This window comes from Taeniopygia guttata, chromosome 4, assembly GCF_048771995.1.
Source record: "Taeniopygia guttata chromosome 4, bTaeGut7.mat, whole genome shotgun sequence".
Classification (NCBI taxonomy): Eukaryota; Metazoa; Chordata; class Aves; order Passeriformes; family Estrildidae; genus Taeniopygia; species Taeniopygia guttata.
In genome coordinates this window covers 58,123,126-58,141,058 of record NC_133028.1, presented here as the reverse complement: position 1 = coordinate 58,141,058, position 17,933 = coordinate 58,123,126, and the positions used below count along the sequence as shown (strand labels likewise).

Genomic DNA, 17,933 nt, shown 5'->3' with positions numbered 1-17,933 from the left:
ATCACAGCAATGAATTGCCTGGGAAGAAATAAGGAAACCCTTAAGAAAGTTTTCAAGTGAGATGAGCAGTATCTTGCTGTTGTGGCAGCTCTCTGCATGAACAACTCTTTACTAATCCTCTAAATTGTGCACTGGCTGAATCTTACCAGCCCTTCCCACCACGCAGCCACTGGGCTCCATGCAGAGCTGTTCTGAAACTTGGCAGCCAAATTTCAGGTGCTCATTTGGCACTGTCTTTGCAGCATAAATTCAGACCCTCCCTGCTCTGGCAGCCTGGGAGAGGTTCAGGACAATATATGCCCCTCTTTACAGGCCTTTTCTCAGATGAAAAAAGAAATAGCTGTTTGACCAATAATGTTCCTTTCACATCAATCCCTGAGAGGATCCTTCAGCTACCATCACGCACTTGATTAATTTTGTGTATTGCACTTGAAGATTGTAGCAATTGAGTGTTCTGAAATGCATTGACAAGTACAATGCAAGGGAGAGGTAAAAATTCAGAGGCTAAAACTTTTCTTCCAAGTATTTCCACTGCCTCTTTGTGAGGGTTCTTTGGCATTCTGATTCCTGAATGCCTGATGGTTCCATAGCCCTAGGATGACCTCTCTGTTTTGCCCCAAATCTCTTTTCCTGAGGAGAAATGCTGCAGCTTTTTGTGATGCGGAATGTGTTTCAGTAATGTAGGCAATAGGATAAATTAAGGTAGGCAATAGGATAAATTGTTTGCTATGAAGACATGGAAGGGAAAAAACCTATACAGTGAAGTATGGCAGTAGAGCACTAGCAATAACTCTGCTTTGGGTGTGAGAGATAATGGCCTGTGTTTTGGTGGTAATAAAAATGTTCTATTAAGTTCTCTGAACCCATTACAATGTGATAGAAAACAGCAAATGATGAAACAGTGCTTTAAGAGAAGCTTACACAGCCAGCGAGCATAAAATAAACATATTAAAATAGGAAAAAACCCCCCTGATTTCCAGTACTTATTGTTTTATCATTTCCATCATGGGTATAGGATAAAAGAAAACTCTTATTTGCTTGTTAGAGGAAGAAAGCTCCTACTTGAAGTTCTTACTTGGCAGATGTCAGTTGAAAGCTCTGCTAAGGAATATGCTGCAATGTCAAACTCTGTTGGGTAATTTTAGACAAATGTGTCATGTGTGACATGGAAATATGGCATGCTGTACATTAGTGATTTCCCAAGTGTTTGGATCAGGTAGTAATGTGCTGAGAAAGTGCTCTTTATCTCTCCACACTGTGTACTTGTATAGCAGTGGGGAAAGGCTTTTGGTAGAAATTACTTTAGTCAGAAAAAGAATCCATTTACAATATGTGCCTTCTAACATCTTTCAGACAATGCATTGTATTAAAGAGGCATTTTTTGATTAATGTTTTATAAACATTTTTCAGCATGACAGCTTAAAGTCCCTGTAAAATTGTAAATGCGTGCATAGTGCTCACTTCCATAAAGTCAAATGCCATCTCATAAAGTCTAGTTGGATCCTGTCAGTGACAGTGACACAGAATCAGAACCTTGGAGCATTAAAATTAATTTGCTTCATTTATATTACTGCAGTGATAGCTAGATGAAAAGAGTCCTATATTTAAATTATCTTTAAAATGCCTTCAAATCTTTTAGGGTTTTTTATTATTATCATTTTACAGTTAACTAAATGTAGTGAAGTGCAGCATAATGTTTTCATGGGCCTTTTAGGAAATGTGGAAGTAGCAAAGGGGAAAGGGGAGGATGTGGGAGGCAATACTGGGTGCAAACTGGGGGAAGGATTAAGTAGCTTTCAGTTGAGCAGGTTCGTAGAGAAGCAGTGACCTTTGGCCAGGGCTGATAACCTACAGCCTTGGAGCCAAACTGGAACACCCTGGAGCCATGGAGAGCAAAGAGGGCTTTCTATGCCACAAGAGCAGTGCTCTCACTCTTCCTTGCTGCTGTTGAAGGTCAAGGATAAACAGTATTTTCTTTCCTCAGGTTTGCAAAGGGCTTAATGTGGAAAAAAAAAAGAGCTGAGTGAGGACACAAAAAAGGGAGAAAACTGAAATGTGCTCCTTATTACAGGCCGGTCTTCTTCTCTCAGCTGCAGTGGGACTGTGATGTTGATGCCCTTAGCCGAGCTGAGTGATTTTAGTGGAAGTACCCAAAACTTACATGGCTGCAAGGAGTAGAATCAAAGGTCTTGGGAAGCAAACCCTTGGAGACTGAAAGCATGGGAATGGAGAAGGGAAAAGGAGGAAGGGAGAAAACACAAATAGAAAAAGAGCCTCTGAACACCAGGGCCAAAGGGCAAGGAGGAAGATGGGAACATGGGGGGACACTGGTAAGAGAAACATACCCAGACAAAGCGGAAGAGGGAAATTTGGGGTAAAAATCTGGGAATACCAATGATCTTGTTTGGAAGGGATACCTGTAGAACAATCTTTGTTTTTTCTCTGTTCTGCTGCAGCTCTCTGTAGTTCTAGTCAGGTGAGGTGCTGCTGTCTCATCCCACTCCTATCTTTGGAGGAAGATGGGAATCTTGCTAAACCCCCACTTTGAGCAAAGCTGACCAACTTAGCACCAAAGCACAGAAGACAACTGTGTTATTCAGGTCTCGTGATATTTAGTGAGTGAGGGTCTTTGGCAGAGAGTTGAACTAGATTGCTGGAAGCTTGTTGCTCCATAAACCACAGCAACATGAATGGGTGTTTGTGACATGAGCCTTCAGTGTTTGTTTTTCTCCCAAGTGTTTATATATTTATATTTATATACATATATATGTATATATATATCTGAGAAAAATGTAGTTGTTTTTGTGTTTCATTTTAAAAGAGGTAGAAGTAACTATTGGAGTATGTTTTCCCTAATTAGTTATTTGCATGGGTTTTATATGTTTGGAAAACATTGGCAGTCATACTGGTGCTTGCAGCTACTACATATTGCTACTAAAAAGTTTAGATGGCATTTTAAAAAATAAATAACACTCATGCTGTTTGGTTCAGCTTTGTGGTAATGTTACTGACACAAGCATTTGTGACTACACTATGGGGATCTCTGTCACGAAATATTTTCTGAGAGAGTTGCATACTGGCAAACTTGGAATTATAAAGATCAGGAAGTGCATGAAAAGGCAACAAGGTTGGGTTTCTTTTCTTTCCATTAGACTAGTCCTTACCTGCAAAAATGCTTATTATTTCTTCTTTTCACCAGTTAGCATTTCCTGGTAAATAATAGGAACTTTAATTGCATATTAGTAGCTTCCAAGAACCTGTTGTTGTGACATGTATTTAAACAAGCTGTGAATTAAGAACCTCTTTCTATCCAGTGATCTAATTATATTGTCACACTAATTATAGTATTTTGTATTTATATTTGACAACTTTAATTTTCTTTTCCTAGTTTACAGAAATAGTTTTCCTCTAGAGAATTTACCTTTTAAGGTGTAATTTATTTTATTTCTTTCAGAAAATATACAGTTATCTAAAGCATGTCACTTTGGATGCATTCTGTTCTCATCTCTGCCATTAGTTTCTGTGTGATCTTAGGCTAGTCACTGTAGTGTTTCTGATTCTCTGTAGGAACCCTCTTCAGCTTTCTAAAATGTTTTTGGATCTGTGGATGAAATTGCACTACCAAAACACCAGGTACTGTTTTACAAACAGAAATACAGCATGTTCATAGCTTGAGACTCTAGTGTATTTTTCTGTGATTAGAAAATAGAAAAGGACCCAAGACGGTTAGTTTGAGATGTGGAAACAGGCAATAAAACCTTTATCTGTTTATAAAAACAGTATGATGGGCATTTGAGGTAAATTACGTGCCTTAATATAATGGTAATGCACATTTAATTTCTATCTACATACTATTTATTCCCAAGCCCCAGAAATTAGTGTTAATAATAAGCAATTGTGTGATAGATCCATGATGTTGTTTTGAAGGCAATTATAATACTGAAATAAAGCATGCAAGCCTTTATTTATTTGATTTAATCATCCCTGCAAACACACCCATAGGTAAAGGCTACTAGCATAGGCATGAGATTTTTAGTGGTGTAATGTGATGAAGCTAATAATAATAATAATTACAAAAAATGGTACTGTGAAACATCATGAAGATTTCAGCAAGCCCAGACACATGTCAGCAATAGTGGGGCACTGGTGAAGTAGTAATATTTGACAAATAAGCTGTTTGCTCACAAAGGGAGGAGTCAGTGTTATTAAAGGAAACCTGAAATGGTGTTGAGAATGGGAGTTTATCCACGATAAAAAGTTTCCATAAATATGACAGCTTTGGCTGATCTGACACATCTCCTCCTGGAGAAATGGAGGGTATGTGGCACAAAGCTCAATGTTTTGTCATTGCTGAGAAAGGAGACAAGGCAGAGCCAGGCTGGATGGGGATTGGAGCAACCTGGTCTGGTGGAAGGTGTCCCTGTGGCAGGGGGCTGGAACTAGATGGTCTTTGTGGTCCCTTCCAACCCAAACCACTCTGTGATTCTGTGAGACACTCAGATGAGCTCTGTGAAAACCGTGTGTAGTCTGCTTCACTTCAAGGCTGGCAGAGGACTCCTAGAGTGACATTTAAGATGAGGGGGAAAATAAGGTGCATTCTCAGGAGGCTTCTGAGGAATCACAGCTGCTCTTGTTGGCAGCTGTTCAAATATCTGATCAGGCAAGACAGAACTCGTTGCAGGTTTTGTCCACACCTGCACTTTGTGGAGCATGACAGCAAAGTTCCAAGATTTAAACAGATAATTTTGAACAGTAATATGCTCAAAGTAGGCATAATTGTTTTCATTACTGCAGAAGTGAATAAAACTTGTTTGTACATATCACATCATCAAACAGGAAGATCGTGCATGGAGGTGTCTGGTAGAATTAGCTCTGTTGTTTTCAAATTCCAGCTCTTGGCAAAAATGGCCCATCTCTAGGTCTTAGCACTCCTTGCAGCATCTAGCAACTTCTGTACTCCAGCTGCTGCTTAATTCTTTGTGGGCAGGATCACTTCATACTGCTCACCCAGCTGACTAAACCTTTTCTGTCTCATGGGCCAGCCAAAGCAGGGAAGGCTCTCATTTGGATGCTCACCAACTGGAGGGAATGCACAAGCAAAACATGACCCTCCTCCAGCTGAGAACAGACCAAAGAAAGGTTGCAAAGATTACAAGCAGGAGTTAGGCAGGTTGGATGGAGGACAATCATGCAAACAGAGAACAGCCCAATGAGAGGAAGTAGTAAAAAAACAGTACAGAACTATGGTCAGCAACTGAACAGCCGTGCTATAGCAGAATGTATTGTACATCAAGTCTTCAGCAGAAGTTTTTATTTACTGCAATATTTGCATAATTAGAAAAGATCTTTTATGGCATTCCCTACTCCACCCTTTCTGCCACAGAACTTTCTCTGCCATGTATTTTTTGTATTCATGTTCTTGCTCATTTGGGTTGGATTTTTAATATATAAAACATTTCAGTTCATTTTGGGATTTTTTGGGATTTCTTTTTTTATTATTATTGTTAAATGTCAGTGTAACATAAAATGTTTTGCTTTTATCTGGAGCTCAAAGTCTGAGGTGAGAGTCTGTGTCCTGTTTTTCTGCCTGCAGGGATTCCCATGCTGAAGATAGTATTTGCAGGTTATGAACACCTGTCCTTAATTTCTGTCCCTTTGCTCATCTATCATCCTGCTCAGATCCTTCTTGGCAGTCTGTTGGTACCAACGATAAAATCCTGGATGGTTTCTAGGCAAAAGGTAAGGACTGCTGGATTTGATTTATAATGGCAAGTGTACTGTGAGAGGAAAAATACCTAAACACATGTCCTAAACTCCTGGGGTTCCTTCTGTGGTTGGAATTTTTCTATTTTCTTGCTTCCTCTATAACAGTGATAATCACAGCAGTATCAAAATAAAAGTGCAGAACTTTATCCCACTTGAAAAGGGGATTGAAAAGACTCTGGAAAAGTTCAAAGCATGAAGTTAGACCTCTACAGTTAATTCAAGTTACAAATTCATTCAAATTATGAATTCAGAATATGCCCCATAAGAATGTCTCCATCCATTAGCTGACTAATAATCACAGCTTTGGAGCTCCTTTATGGAGAAGTGACAAAGATATGTTGGCTGGCATGGGATCTGGGGAAATGAGGTAAAATAAGGACACTTTCTGAACCGGATTGAAGCAGGATGAAAACTTCTTTTGTCCTTCCCCCAACACTTATGTCACCATTTACAGTAGCAAGAAGTCTACAGCAGTCTGGGTTATCCCATTTTATGCCAAAATTAAGGCATGATAACTTGTGGGATTATAGACTATAACCTAGAGGATGTGGATTCAACATCACTGATTCAAACTATGCTTATTTCAGTATAAATTGAAGGTATTGACATCTGACAGCCAGTCTGTGATCTATGTGAAATGATTGCAGTGGTTTTAGTCAGGTTCTCAGAATAACCACCCTGCAAAAAGCTAGTCCACGAAATCGAATTTAATGCTGTCTTTTAGTGTTCTGAGATAATAAAAGATCAAGAAGCTGCAGCAACTGAAGCAACCTTTGGCAGCCCAGCTCCATCAGCACCCTGCATTCTCCACTTAGCAGTGGATAAATTTTATTGCTAACACTCATATTTTCAATTTTCAGCAAAACCCCAGTGGCTGTCATTTTACAGCTTCATACCACTAAAGTAACCTCGCTATCTTGAATGCTAAAATTCCTCAAATCAGTTATTTTCATGTGTTATCTGAACTGTAAAAAGCAGGGAAACTCTCGGTTTTCAGAAACTGTGTTCAGAAATCAGACCTGATTAATATATACTGGTCTGAGTGTCTGAAAATGAAAATCTGAAAATCCAGGGGCAATTATCCATCAGTCTGAAAATCATGGTTTTTCTTTTAATCAGAAATTATCAGGAGACTTTACAGGTGGTATAAAGAAAATTTCATGCTATTCCTGTAGAAGACAGCCTAAAGTTTATGCTGCTTGTGACAGAACAATCCCTGCAATGCTGACTTCTCTTCAGCATTTCAGGAGTGGGGCTGGAGCTCATTCAGACCTCCCTTATTCTCAGGGCAGTAATGGCCTTCAGGGGCTGCTGTCAACTGCTGCAAATTAAAATAGCCTTTAAACAAAGCATCAGAAAAATCAACCAGTACTGGAGAGATTTACAGTTCACCAGCACTAGTTTCTTATTCATTAAGCATCAAATAAACCTCCTGTGCTAAGCAGACTGTAATGCCACTGTAGAACCACTTTGGGGGATTGTTGTTCTGTTGCTGCAGTTTCTTCAGTTGGTCTTCTGTATTATTCACAAATGTTATTTTAATTACTCTTTGAAAAAAATCAATGAGGTTGGGTGTGGTACAGTTGCAATAAGTATAATAGAAGTGAATGTTGTGACTGGATAATGGTCTCCTGCTTTGAAAATAAACATGTCATCATCACCCTTGATGTTTATTTTCTACAAACACCTTGGCTTCATTTTGGCATCTCTCTTGCAGGGGGAGGCAGTTATCCAGTCACAGTACTCAACTGCAGTGACATTCTTACTTAATTATGATAGTACATGTGATCAGGTTGTATGAAATTGAATTTAAATATTTAGAGGTTCATCTACACTAAGGTATTTCTACTTTGTAAATATGGTAGCAGAATCTGCCAAACTACAAAGTTAAAAAATTGTTTCCCCAAAAAAGCGTGAAATGATGTCTCACTCTCCAAAGTCTCTTGCTGAATAATATCCAAAAGACTAATCTCAAAGGGTTGGATTTAACAATAGTTAAATGCTGGTGTTTCTGAGGGGAATATATCCCATTTATTTTTAAAGGTTTAGGGGTTTTTTAAGGGTTTACATTTGTGCTGGAGTGATTTTCAAGCAGTGCTTACAAGCTTTAAGTGTACAATATTAAAGGTTAATATCTACAATAAGAAGCCCCATCAGGCGTCTCTCAGACTGAAAATTGCTTGTTTAGCCGACCTGCTGGAAACAAGAATTCAGACAAATGCCAGTCTGTCAGGGCTCTTCACCCAAAAGACTTCCTTCAGAAAAATGGAGGTTCCAAATTTCAGGAATTTGCTAATTTGTCTAAATTCCTCTCAGCTGGGCCAATTTGTCCCACCTAAGAGGTCATAAAGCTTTTTTTGCTGCTGAGCATACCAAGAGCCAGCATCCTTCCCAGTGCCCACGCTGCTGTACAGCAGCAGCTGAAAACCTAATGCTTTCTGAGCCTATCACGTTTCTCTCCTTACTTAAAGAGGCTGCTTCCTGCCAAACTGGAAGCATGAGCACCGAGCTGAACTTCTGTCACACACTAAATAAATAGCTCAGCTACCATAATTGGCCAGCCCTGTGAGGAACACAGAGCTGGAGCCTGCCATCAAAAAGGAAAGGGGTTTCTTTCTTCCTCAGCAGCAATGGAGCTACAAAGATGTCAGGTGTCCCCCGCCATAAGATCACCTCTGGACTGATGGACTTTGCCTATTTCATACCTTTTCTCAGAAAGGAAGGTATAAACATCAAAGGTGCATGACATCCACCACTGCAGCAGTGATTTCCTCTGAGCAGGCTTTGAGCTATGTGGAAGGAAGCCAGGGACACAAAGGTGTTGGCACAAATTTTGTTCACTGTCTTTCCTTAAGTGTGTCTGAAGCTCTTCTATCTGTGCCACGAGTGGTTTGAGTGGAGTCCAAATGGTCACTTTATAAAAGGCAACTGAGACTCATCTCTGCTTCCTTCACTGCCACTGTAGTCATAGTCCTTGTGGTTCCTCTCTTAAGGCTCTCTGTGTAAGTGGAGGTTGTGATGGGCTATGAGAGCACAAAGATCATCTCAGAACCCACAGCCTGGCAGCTGCACGCTGACTCCTTGCTCAGCCGCTCAGAAGTACATGCAGTGTTTTCTTGCCCTTTATAAATGAGACTCTTACCTTGTGCTGTTGCTGTCTTTTAAGGGCATAAAAAAGTGACTGTTTTTGTTTCCTGTTCACAGGCACTGAAATTAACCAGGCAGCCCAAAGCACCCCTGAAAGTATAATTGTGGAGATGGCCTGTGTCACAGTGGATGTATCTATGTACTATACTGTACACATGGACAATTGACACAGCTGGGTTTTGTGAAGGTTGCTTTAGTGCATATTTTATTTTTTTATATATATCTATATATATCTATATATTAAAAGATACCTGTTAAGTGCCTTACAGATGCATTTTTGGCAAAAGCATTGTTTTCAGAAGCCACTTTGTTGGTTGCTGCAAGAGGTTGTACAGTATTTTGGAGTCCTTTAGTTTATTTTTCTAACCAAGTGAATGGTCATGACTGACAGCTGGTTCTTCCATTGCCCCTGCTTTGAAGCCAGGGTGCACCAGCAGCAAGTCTCTGTTTTAAACTAGCCAAAATGACCAGGAGCCTATCCCACTGCTGGCTTACCAGCTCTTCTCTTGGGGAAGAGCTTTCTGAAGGTTTTTTTTCTGAGATTGACTTGAATTTCTGTGTGACTCTGTTACACTCCCTAGTCATATGACTGTGACATGCCTTTTTCTTCTGAGTTTGTGTATACTCAGCATGGGGCCATCCAATGGATAGAAGCTGAAAAGCATGAATTATTTGCATTTGTTGACACAGTTGTCTAGACATTCCTTCAAAGTTAATGGTATCTCAAGAAAATTCTTTCAATTCCATTGTATGATATTGTGCCATTGTATATCTTAAATGCCTCATAAGCTTCTTCAAAAGAAATGGTCTGGTGCTTGGGTTATGAGTGAAGTATTTGTGTTTGCAGCTAGGAGATCTTTTTATCTTTTACCCCTGAAGAACACGAATTTTTGGTATTCTTTTTTCTTTTCCTTCCCCCTGTGCAATGCACAGAGACCTGCACAGAGAATTTAGGATGCTGAAACAGAGCCTTTATTGTAGTAAGACAAGCTATGTTTTCTCTATTGCTGCATTGGTAATGAATAGTAGCTTATGAGGACAGGAAAGTTGACAATTTATTTTTTTTTGCTAATTGAAAGGATCCTTATAGTAACAGAAACGCTATCTTAGCTCATTTGACAATCAATCACAACTTTTTAAAAAATATTATTACTCTTTCTAATAAACTTAGGTAAAAAAGAATACAAAATACTGTTTCTAGGTGTTGAAGAGAGAGGAATGCAGGCACATATTTAAACATGCAGCCAGCACGACATCTTGTCTGAGAGATGAAGATTTCAGAAACATGCTCCAGTCCAGACTGGGGCATGTGCCCATCTGCAAAAACTGTGCTGACAACTGTGCCTTAAAATATGAAGTAAGGAAAGGAATAGGTCAATGTGGAATCAGTATAAATGCAGAGCTGCCGTGTTTGTCGTGGTTAACATTGCAGCTAAAGGTGTGGCTGAATGCAAACACCTTGGAGCAAGTCTGTAGCAAATGTAGATTATCAGAGCTCTGATAAGGCTGTAAGCCTTTACACAAACTGGAGATCTTCTATGTGACAACAGGCTTGTGAAATTAATATCCTTTTGCCTTACTAAAAAACAAAGTAATGTGCTTGGTTTACCTAGTCTGTTACTTCCTGTCCTGTGAGCAACAGGAAAAAAGTAATCTGGTACCAATGCTCGGTGCTTTATCTGATGGCCACTCCCTGTTGCCATCTGTATGAGAAACTGTGGGGAGCTGACAGCATCACCCTGTTCAGAACTGGCACACCAATAAAAGGACCATGTGACAAAGTTATGGGAGGTGGCACATGATGAATTCTTTCCCTCCCTGGAAGGGGGATCAAGCTCTGCCTGCTGAGTAGGCAAGAGGGCTGAAGGACACTGTGCACTGCCCATGGCCCCAGGGCTCTGCTCTCTTCCCACTGGGCAGTGAGCTCACAGTTTGATCAGTGCACCCCTAGATAGCGCAGGCGGATCCACCAACAGACCTGCTAGGAACTGGAGAGTTCCTGGGCCAAATTCAAGGTTCCACTTCCTTAAGCATTCTAAGTGGTAACTGGTTCCATATGGGAAAAAATTCCTCTGGGTTTAAAATCCCCACTTCTAACAGGGGACAGCATCCAGAAACATAAACAGTTTCTTTATGTTCTGCTTCCATAAACATGAATTTCCAGAGAAAAAAATCCAGATACTTAATCCCAATCCCACTGAAATCAATGACTCTTCCTGCTGGTTTTGAATGGTGAGATAACAGGCCCAGAGGCAGTGTTCCCTTGTATTTTAAAATACATAGCAGGAGTTCAAGCAAACAGTAGCTGACTGAAGTTGTGTCAATGCTAAATAATCGGAACACTGCAAGTACCCTTACTGAGCTACCTCTGTGTACTGAATCTCTGCCTTTCGGTACTTCCAGCAACTTGCTTAGATTCCATTGAACACATCCTTTGTTTTTTGTTTGTTTGGGTTTTTTTCCAGCATTTAAGAATATTTCAGACTGTTTTACAATGTATTTTTGTTAGTCTTTACAAAGTCCTTGTTGATTGCTTTTGGGCAGCTTAAATATTGTGTATGAGTGTTGGAGGTGTTGGTCTAAAGGGAATATCAAGCTAAACGGAAACATATTTTAAATTCATACTTAATAAAACTGAATTGTGCACATCAATTCTGTTAAGACTGTTAAGATGTTTGTTTTATGACTTGTTATATGTCTTTAATAAACAGAATGGTTTTGAATTCAATTTTGATAAAAAGAAAACAAGATAAAGTTATTTATCCTTTAGGTCACATTTTTATCTCTGTTATATGTTTTATTCTTTTGTGGCTGAGCTTTTAAATTTTTGTTGGTTTTTTTTTTTTTTTTTTTTTTTTAAACAAAAGCCCATTAACTGTCTGGAAATACTTAATGAACTTGGGGAAAGAAAGTCCTCAGAATGCTGCTAATTCTCATCAATTGAAAATTAATTCATTGAACCTAAATAGTTTTTTAGTAAAGGATTAGAACAACTTTGAATCTTTTCAACTTATTGGCTTTAAATATAACTGATATTAAACATAATCAGGCAAAACTGATGGCAAATGAGAACTTCGGTCATGTTACAACATGAAGATTTTCTTCATGATCAACATTTTCTATTTCTGCATCTCTATAATCCCATCCAGTGACAGCAGAGTTTAAAAACCCACCCAAACAATAAAACAGCACTTCAGAGGTCAGGGGCAATGTTAGCCCTTTGTGTTGAATTACTGAAACATTTTATTTCCCTTTTTGTGCATTAAATTGAAAAGCTTTTGATGATTCCAGTAACTTATCAAGATAAACAATTTTTTAATGTAGTTAAAATCAAAGATGTGGTTGTGTTTTTTCTCGTTGTTCCTTTAGTTAGTGTGAGCAGGTTATGTGGTAGAAAGGCAGTCTCAGCAGAAGCTGCGCAGTTGTGCTTGTTCACAGAGCAGAAGGAGCTTGGTTGTACAGAGAAGTCCCCTACATTACTCTGGCAGTCAAGGAAAAAGGAGCTGTTAGTTTTATTTGTTACATTTTTTGTGGAAATATCTTGACAGCATGAGGTTAGAAGGCAAGATGAAATATGGTCTGTCTGCAAGCACATTGATTTATGTGTGAGTTCATACATGCATAAGAGATGAGCAGTTATATATGTAGAAATGACTAGAAAGGGCCAAGTCCCTGGGATACATTTTTTTTTGCAAGACTACATATGGAGAAAGAACTACCTTTTTTTTATGTTATTCTGCCATTAAAAATGAAATTTCAGACACTGAATTGTGTTTTGTATTGAATCATAATCTCATACGGAACCCTTAAAGCAGACAATCACGGCTTTGTATTTGTAAAATGTCGACTGTTTTGCACTTAAATAGATGTTGATGCATTTGGGAATTACAACACAGTAAAGGGCTAAATCATAGTTTCTCCATTTGGTTATAATCCAAATGCATTTATATTACTATTATTATAAAGTGCTAGGAACACAGGCAGTCCCTAGCAAGCACGTTAAATAGACAAGAGACTAAATTCTGCCCTTGGTTACATTTGCACATCTCCAGTGCAAGGTTGTTAAGCTGCAGAGCAGTCTCCCCAGGGAAGCTGTTTGAAGAGCCCTGCCATCGTTCTAACAAAGCTCGGGGATAATGTAGCACATGATGAGACTAAATGAAGAGTATTTTACTTTAGATTTGATGGCCTGCCCTTTCCAGCATCTTACAAACCAAATATCTTTTTTCCTATTTCCATGAGGTAGCCCCAGTCTCCCAGACCAGCATCCTGTCAGATGCTCAGGGGAGGAATGAGGGATGTGGTCTCTTCTTTGCCATATTCTTGCTTCAACCACACTATTGCTTGTGATCATTAGACTGCGGCTTCTATGAGGAGGCATTTTGACTTAAATTCCTCCAAGCTGACGTGTCCTGTTCCTGTAAAATTCTCATTCAACAGAGAACACCCTGAGGGCTGGTAAGGAATCTTCTGGAGTTGCATGGACAAGCTGTGAAGGACTAGAGAAAGGATGCTGAAAAATGCAGGTTGGAGGCATTGCTCCAGGCAAGTCTGCTTTGTGCCAGCATCTAAAGCTGCAGCAGAGGTCATGAAAGCAGCCTTGGGATTGTTCCTCTTGCCAGAAAGGTGGAGAGATCTTCAGTGAGAAGTGAAATTAAATTTATTAGTGATTAAAAGGACAAGAGAGATGTGTTGGAAACAATGAATGCCAATGAGGCCTCTCTGCTGCTCCCCTAAACAAATTGCAGTCTCGGTGGAGCATCAGTCCCCCAAATTGCAGTAATCGAGTCTGGAGCTGATGGGAGCATGAGTCACCACTTAATTTTCTCATCAGTGGAGGCCAAGGTTTCAAAATATTTTTAGATGCATTTCCACAGAGATTTCTGCTAGCCAGTGACCTATAGAGTGACAAGAAAATGAGCAATAGCTGCTGCTGAATCAGGTTTTGCTCCCTGCCACCTACCCTTCTGATCATAGTCAGTGGCAGGGAGGGCAGGTAAATCAAAGGATTTTGGAATTATTATGCAGAAAAGAGCCCTGCTGAGCTGATAAGAACACCTGGATTTGTTAAGTAACAAAATAACCAGTGAATTTTTAGGCTGCCTGGTAGGTTCAGATGAACTTTGACTGTGTTGCTAGCCCCAGCCAGAAGCAGGTGTGAGATCAGGAGCTGATTGTGATCCACACTCCAAGGGACAGCCCATACCCAGCAGCCGCAGCCCATGAAGAGGCTGTGCATCTCCGAAGGATCCCACACTTGTACATCTCATCTGTTCTTTGCCTGTGTTCAAAGCTGCCACCTGGCACAACCATTTGTCACCCAGGTAAGAAAAAGGAAAAAAGCTTCTGGGTGGCATCCTGTGTGGGAGGGCTACATCCAGTGTAATAGTCACCAAATCAAAGACTTGCAGATGTTGGCTCGCTGGTGCTGGTTCATCTCTGTAAGAGAAAACTTATTATTCATGGTCAGTTTTCTTATGAAACAATTTCAACTTCTCAGGCAAATCATCTGCCTGGAAAGGGAAGAAAATGAAAAGGAAAGACAATTGAAGGAAAGAATGAAATTGAAGGAAAGACAATTTCATTGATAGGATTAAAAAATTATAGAGGTCATGTGAGAACTGGCATTCTGACAGGAGAAAGCAGGAAATAAAATTTGAGAGTCCTGTGACAATAAATGGGTATGAAATTCTCTTGACAAAAGTTTTTGTAGTTCTGTGCTCCCTCTGTTCCTTAGCATTGTGACTGCAGTCCTTCCCTGTTTCTATTCTTTCTCTGCAGCACAGTCCATACCCAAGATGACACAAAATTGCTTTATTTTCCAGTATCTTCCCTGTGTAGTTTTGCCACTTCTTGTCAACACTACTTGATGAAGTAAGTGATAAAATATCTTTTTCCTTTTTTTTTCTTAATTTTAGCTTCTCCCAGTTAGCTGTCCCTAACTGAACCTGGTGTCATCATCAAGATGATGCTCTCATCTGTTCTCCAAGCTCTCTTAGAGTCCCTGTCATGTAGCCAATAAACCAGGGCAGCTTTCCAAGATGATGCTTGGGGAAGCAGAACTCAGCTTTTTGTGCTGACACTGAACAACTTAAGCCATGCAAATTACAGTTCTTGTGTTCTTTGTAGGGACTCGTAGCTCCTCTGGACGGGAGCGCCCACATGATGCAGACCTGAAGCTCACTGCTGGATCCATTAGAGTCACTGTCAGTCCTTTGGGAAATGCCGAACTGCTGCTGACATATTTTGCCAAGTTCTCCAGCAAATTCTTGCTTTTTCTGTTTAATAATATTGATTCAAATTAGAGAAATGTTGGGACAACCTCTTTTTTTTTCTGTCTAAAAATTACCCAAAAAAAGCCTTTTTGGATCTATTTTAGGTCTCTGTTTGCCTGAAAAATTAACTGTAATTTCCCAGAAGTGGCTCAGGACTACTATATTTGCCTCACACATTCATTCTGCCCCTTCCCCAAAACACACAGTCTTTTAAATACCTCACAGCAAGTTGCATAAAGCCCTTTTTTAGAAAAGAGCTACAACATCTATTTATCTGGTCCAATTCTCTAATAAATAAAATATATCCCAGAGGCATAATAGTGTGCTAAAAATAGGAGTATGACACAATTTGAGCCAGCTAATCTGGTAGCTCTGTTTGCTGCAGCTCATGGAGTGTTAATGTGAGAAGCCTGTATCTTTCCAGCCCGGCTGGCTGTGAGCATCACAGCATGGATCTCTCCCAGAACCAGAGCCAAATCCCACAGTACTGTGCCGTCCTGTGCTCACAAACGTCCTCCCTCTGGCCTCTCCAGGTGTAAAAACATTGGGGAACTGTGATATGTGAGATTTTGTGTGTCAGGGAGCAGAACGGAAGCGCCGCAGTCAGCGGAGCCCGCCTTGTGTTGTATTTGTGATCAGGTAATGCCTGTTTGTGACACAAAACCTCTCTGATTATAAAAGGCATATAGAGTTATATATAGCTGCACTATCACATATCAATGTCCCAAATAATCTCATGTTAATTATCTATCAGGGCAATATCAAAAAACCCAACAAAATTCAAATCTTGCTAGTATCAGTTTTTCAGATGATTTTTGGTAGGGGTTTTTTGTTTTGTTTAAAGAAAGGTGCACAGTATGTGAGGAAAAATGCCTCCATGTGTATCATTATGTATATTAAATCTTTATCCTCTATGTTCCATAATTTCATCACATCTTTTTAGGAATATATTTTGCTTATCTAGCTCTCTGCTTTCAACAGCAAACTCCCTCTGCTAACTCATCTTGGTTGAATTTTTATATTTCATTGAATAAGAACCTTGAATTTTGGTATATGCATAAATATGCTACAGTATATGGCAAGCAGCAGCTTGCTATCTTTAAAAATTAAATTTAGTGAGAAATTTCAGTATTTTTTATTACTAGTGAAAATAAAATTTAGTCTGTTAAGATGGCACAGTGATATTCTTTGAATAGATGCTACTTTGAATGTGTTTTTTTCCCCAGAAGCCTCAGTTTAGGAGCTTATTTTCTTAGTAACAAAATATTTGCTCTGAACAATCCCAGGAGCATAATACATTAGTAGAAAGAAAAGAGTATTTATAGCCAGTAATTTAGCTGTTATAAATTATGACTTTAAAGAAAGAAAAAAGGGTTCCTTTTTAAAACTTGCTGCCAGATTCTGGTACAGCAATGCTGAGTAAGTTAAGTAATGTTCTTCTGATGAACAGTCAAGTCTTGAGTAGTTTTAATTTAAGCATTTTATTAAGCATTTTTCTCAAACTCATCTTTTTTGTTCTGTTTTGAGTAGACTTCCATCTGAATAAAACTCTCAGTGACGTTCTAGCCTACATTAAATTCCCACTGACAAAGAGATGAGAATTATTATTGATTTTCTCCAGAAAGAACTAATAGGCATTGCCAAATAAATCATGCATATTCTAAGTGTGCTATTCATCTCTTCTACTGATTATTGCTTAAAAGCCATGATAGTTGTCCTTTAAAAATCAAAAGTCAAATCCATCCTTTGACTTGAAGTGAAAAATTTGGACTAATGGTTGTTCGGGGCCTTATTATTGTTTGGTTTTTTGCAGTTTGGAAAATGAGAGGGTTGGCAGGCATGGATTCTTGGTAAGTGTGGATTTTTTCTAGGGAACTTGACCACACCTACTTGACTGGAGGTAACTGGTTTATGTTAATGAGTAGCTCAGTTATTTACATCTCCCCAGTATTATGGAACACCCCAAATCTCCTCAAAAGCCAGAGCTAACACTGGAGTTGATAATCTTCAACTTGGACACCCTTTGTGTCTGTGCGTCTGTCTCTGTGTCAGGCACAGCCCAGTGCCCTGACCAAGTCCTGAAATATTCCAACATCTTCCACTGTTTCAGTTCCCTCTCTTCTGGAAGTTGTCGATATTTTGTGCTCCTCTTATCTTTCAAGAATACATTGTAGGAAATCATTAAGTTTACTTAATTAGCTATTTGTTGATTTGAGTTTATTTGGTGCAGTCACTGGTGCTTCTGCAGCACACATTCCACCGTCTCTTTGATTTTTGCCTAATTAATGGAAGAATCCGATCACCCACTTCCAACTAGATTTTAAGTACCCTTGATAATTTTTGTTGTTGTTGTTTGGGAATTGATTTCAAGTAGAGACATGTCTCAACCAATTGCAAGACATAATACCACAAAACTGTATGAATTAACAAATACTATTATGTACTTAATATCTATCCTAGATACCAGTGTTTGTACCCACACACAGAGAATGCTGCTACAGGCTGAAATTACAAGACAGAAACAATGTTGTTTATCCAAAGTCTGTATTTCTCTATTAAATTTCAAATCACCATGGGACATATATACCATTCAAAATATAAATCTGTTCAGCATCTACATCAAAAAGAGAACTTTCTAGATGACCCTTTTGCCAGCAGAAGTTGTGGTTCTAGCTGATATTACTCAATCAACATGGTATGAGATTTCTCCAAATGTGTTGACTGCCGTGTCCATCTTAAAGGGAA

The 17,933-nt window shown here is 39.3% G+C and overlaps 1 protein-coding gene across 11 annotated transcripts in view; it reads left to right on the top strand.

Moving 5' to 3' along the window:
- The window catches only part of SLC10A7 (solute carrier family 10 member 7), a 162,752-nt gene that overhangs the window by 126,674 nt on the left and 18,145 nt on the right, over nt 1-17,933 (top strand). For 7 of the 11 annotated variants that reach the window (XM_072928708.1, XM_072928704.1, XM_072928709.1 and 4 more), the window contains one exon: nt 5,594-5,739. In XM_072928708.1, coding sequence (XP_072784809.1) covers nt 5,594-5,739 — 146 coding nt within the window. Of the gene's footprint in view, nt 1-3,567; nt 3,634-5,593; nt 5,740-8,970; nt 12,682-13,353; nt 16,856-17,933 lie in introns of those variants that run through there. The other 4 variants (XM_072928707.1, XM_030271875.4, XM_030271876.4 and 1 more) reach the window with 4 other exon arrangements.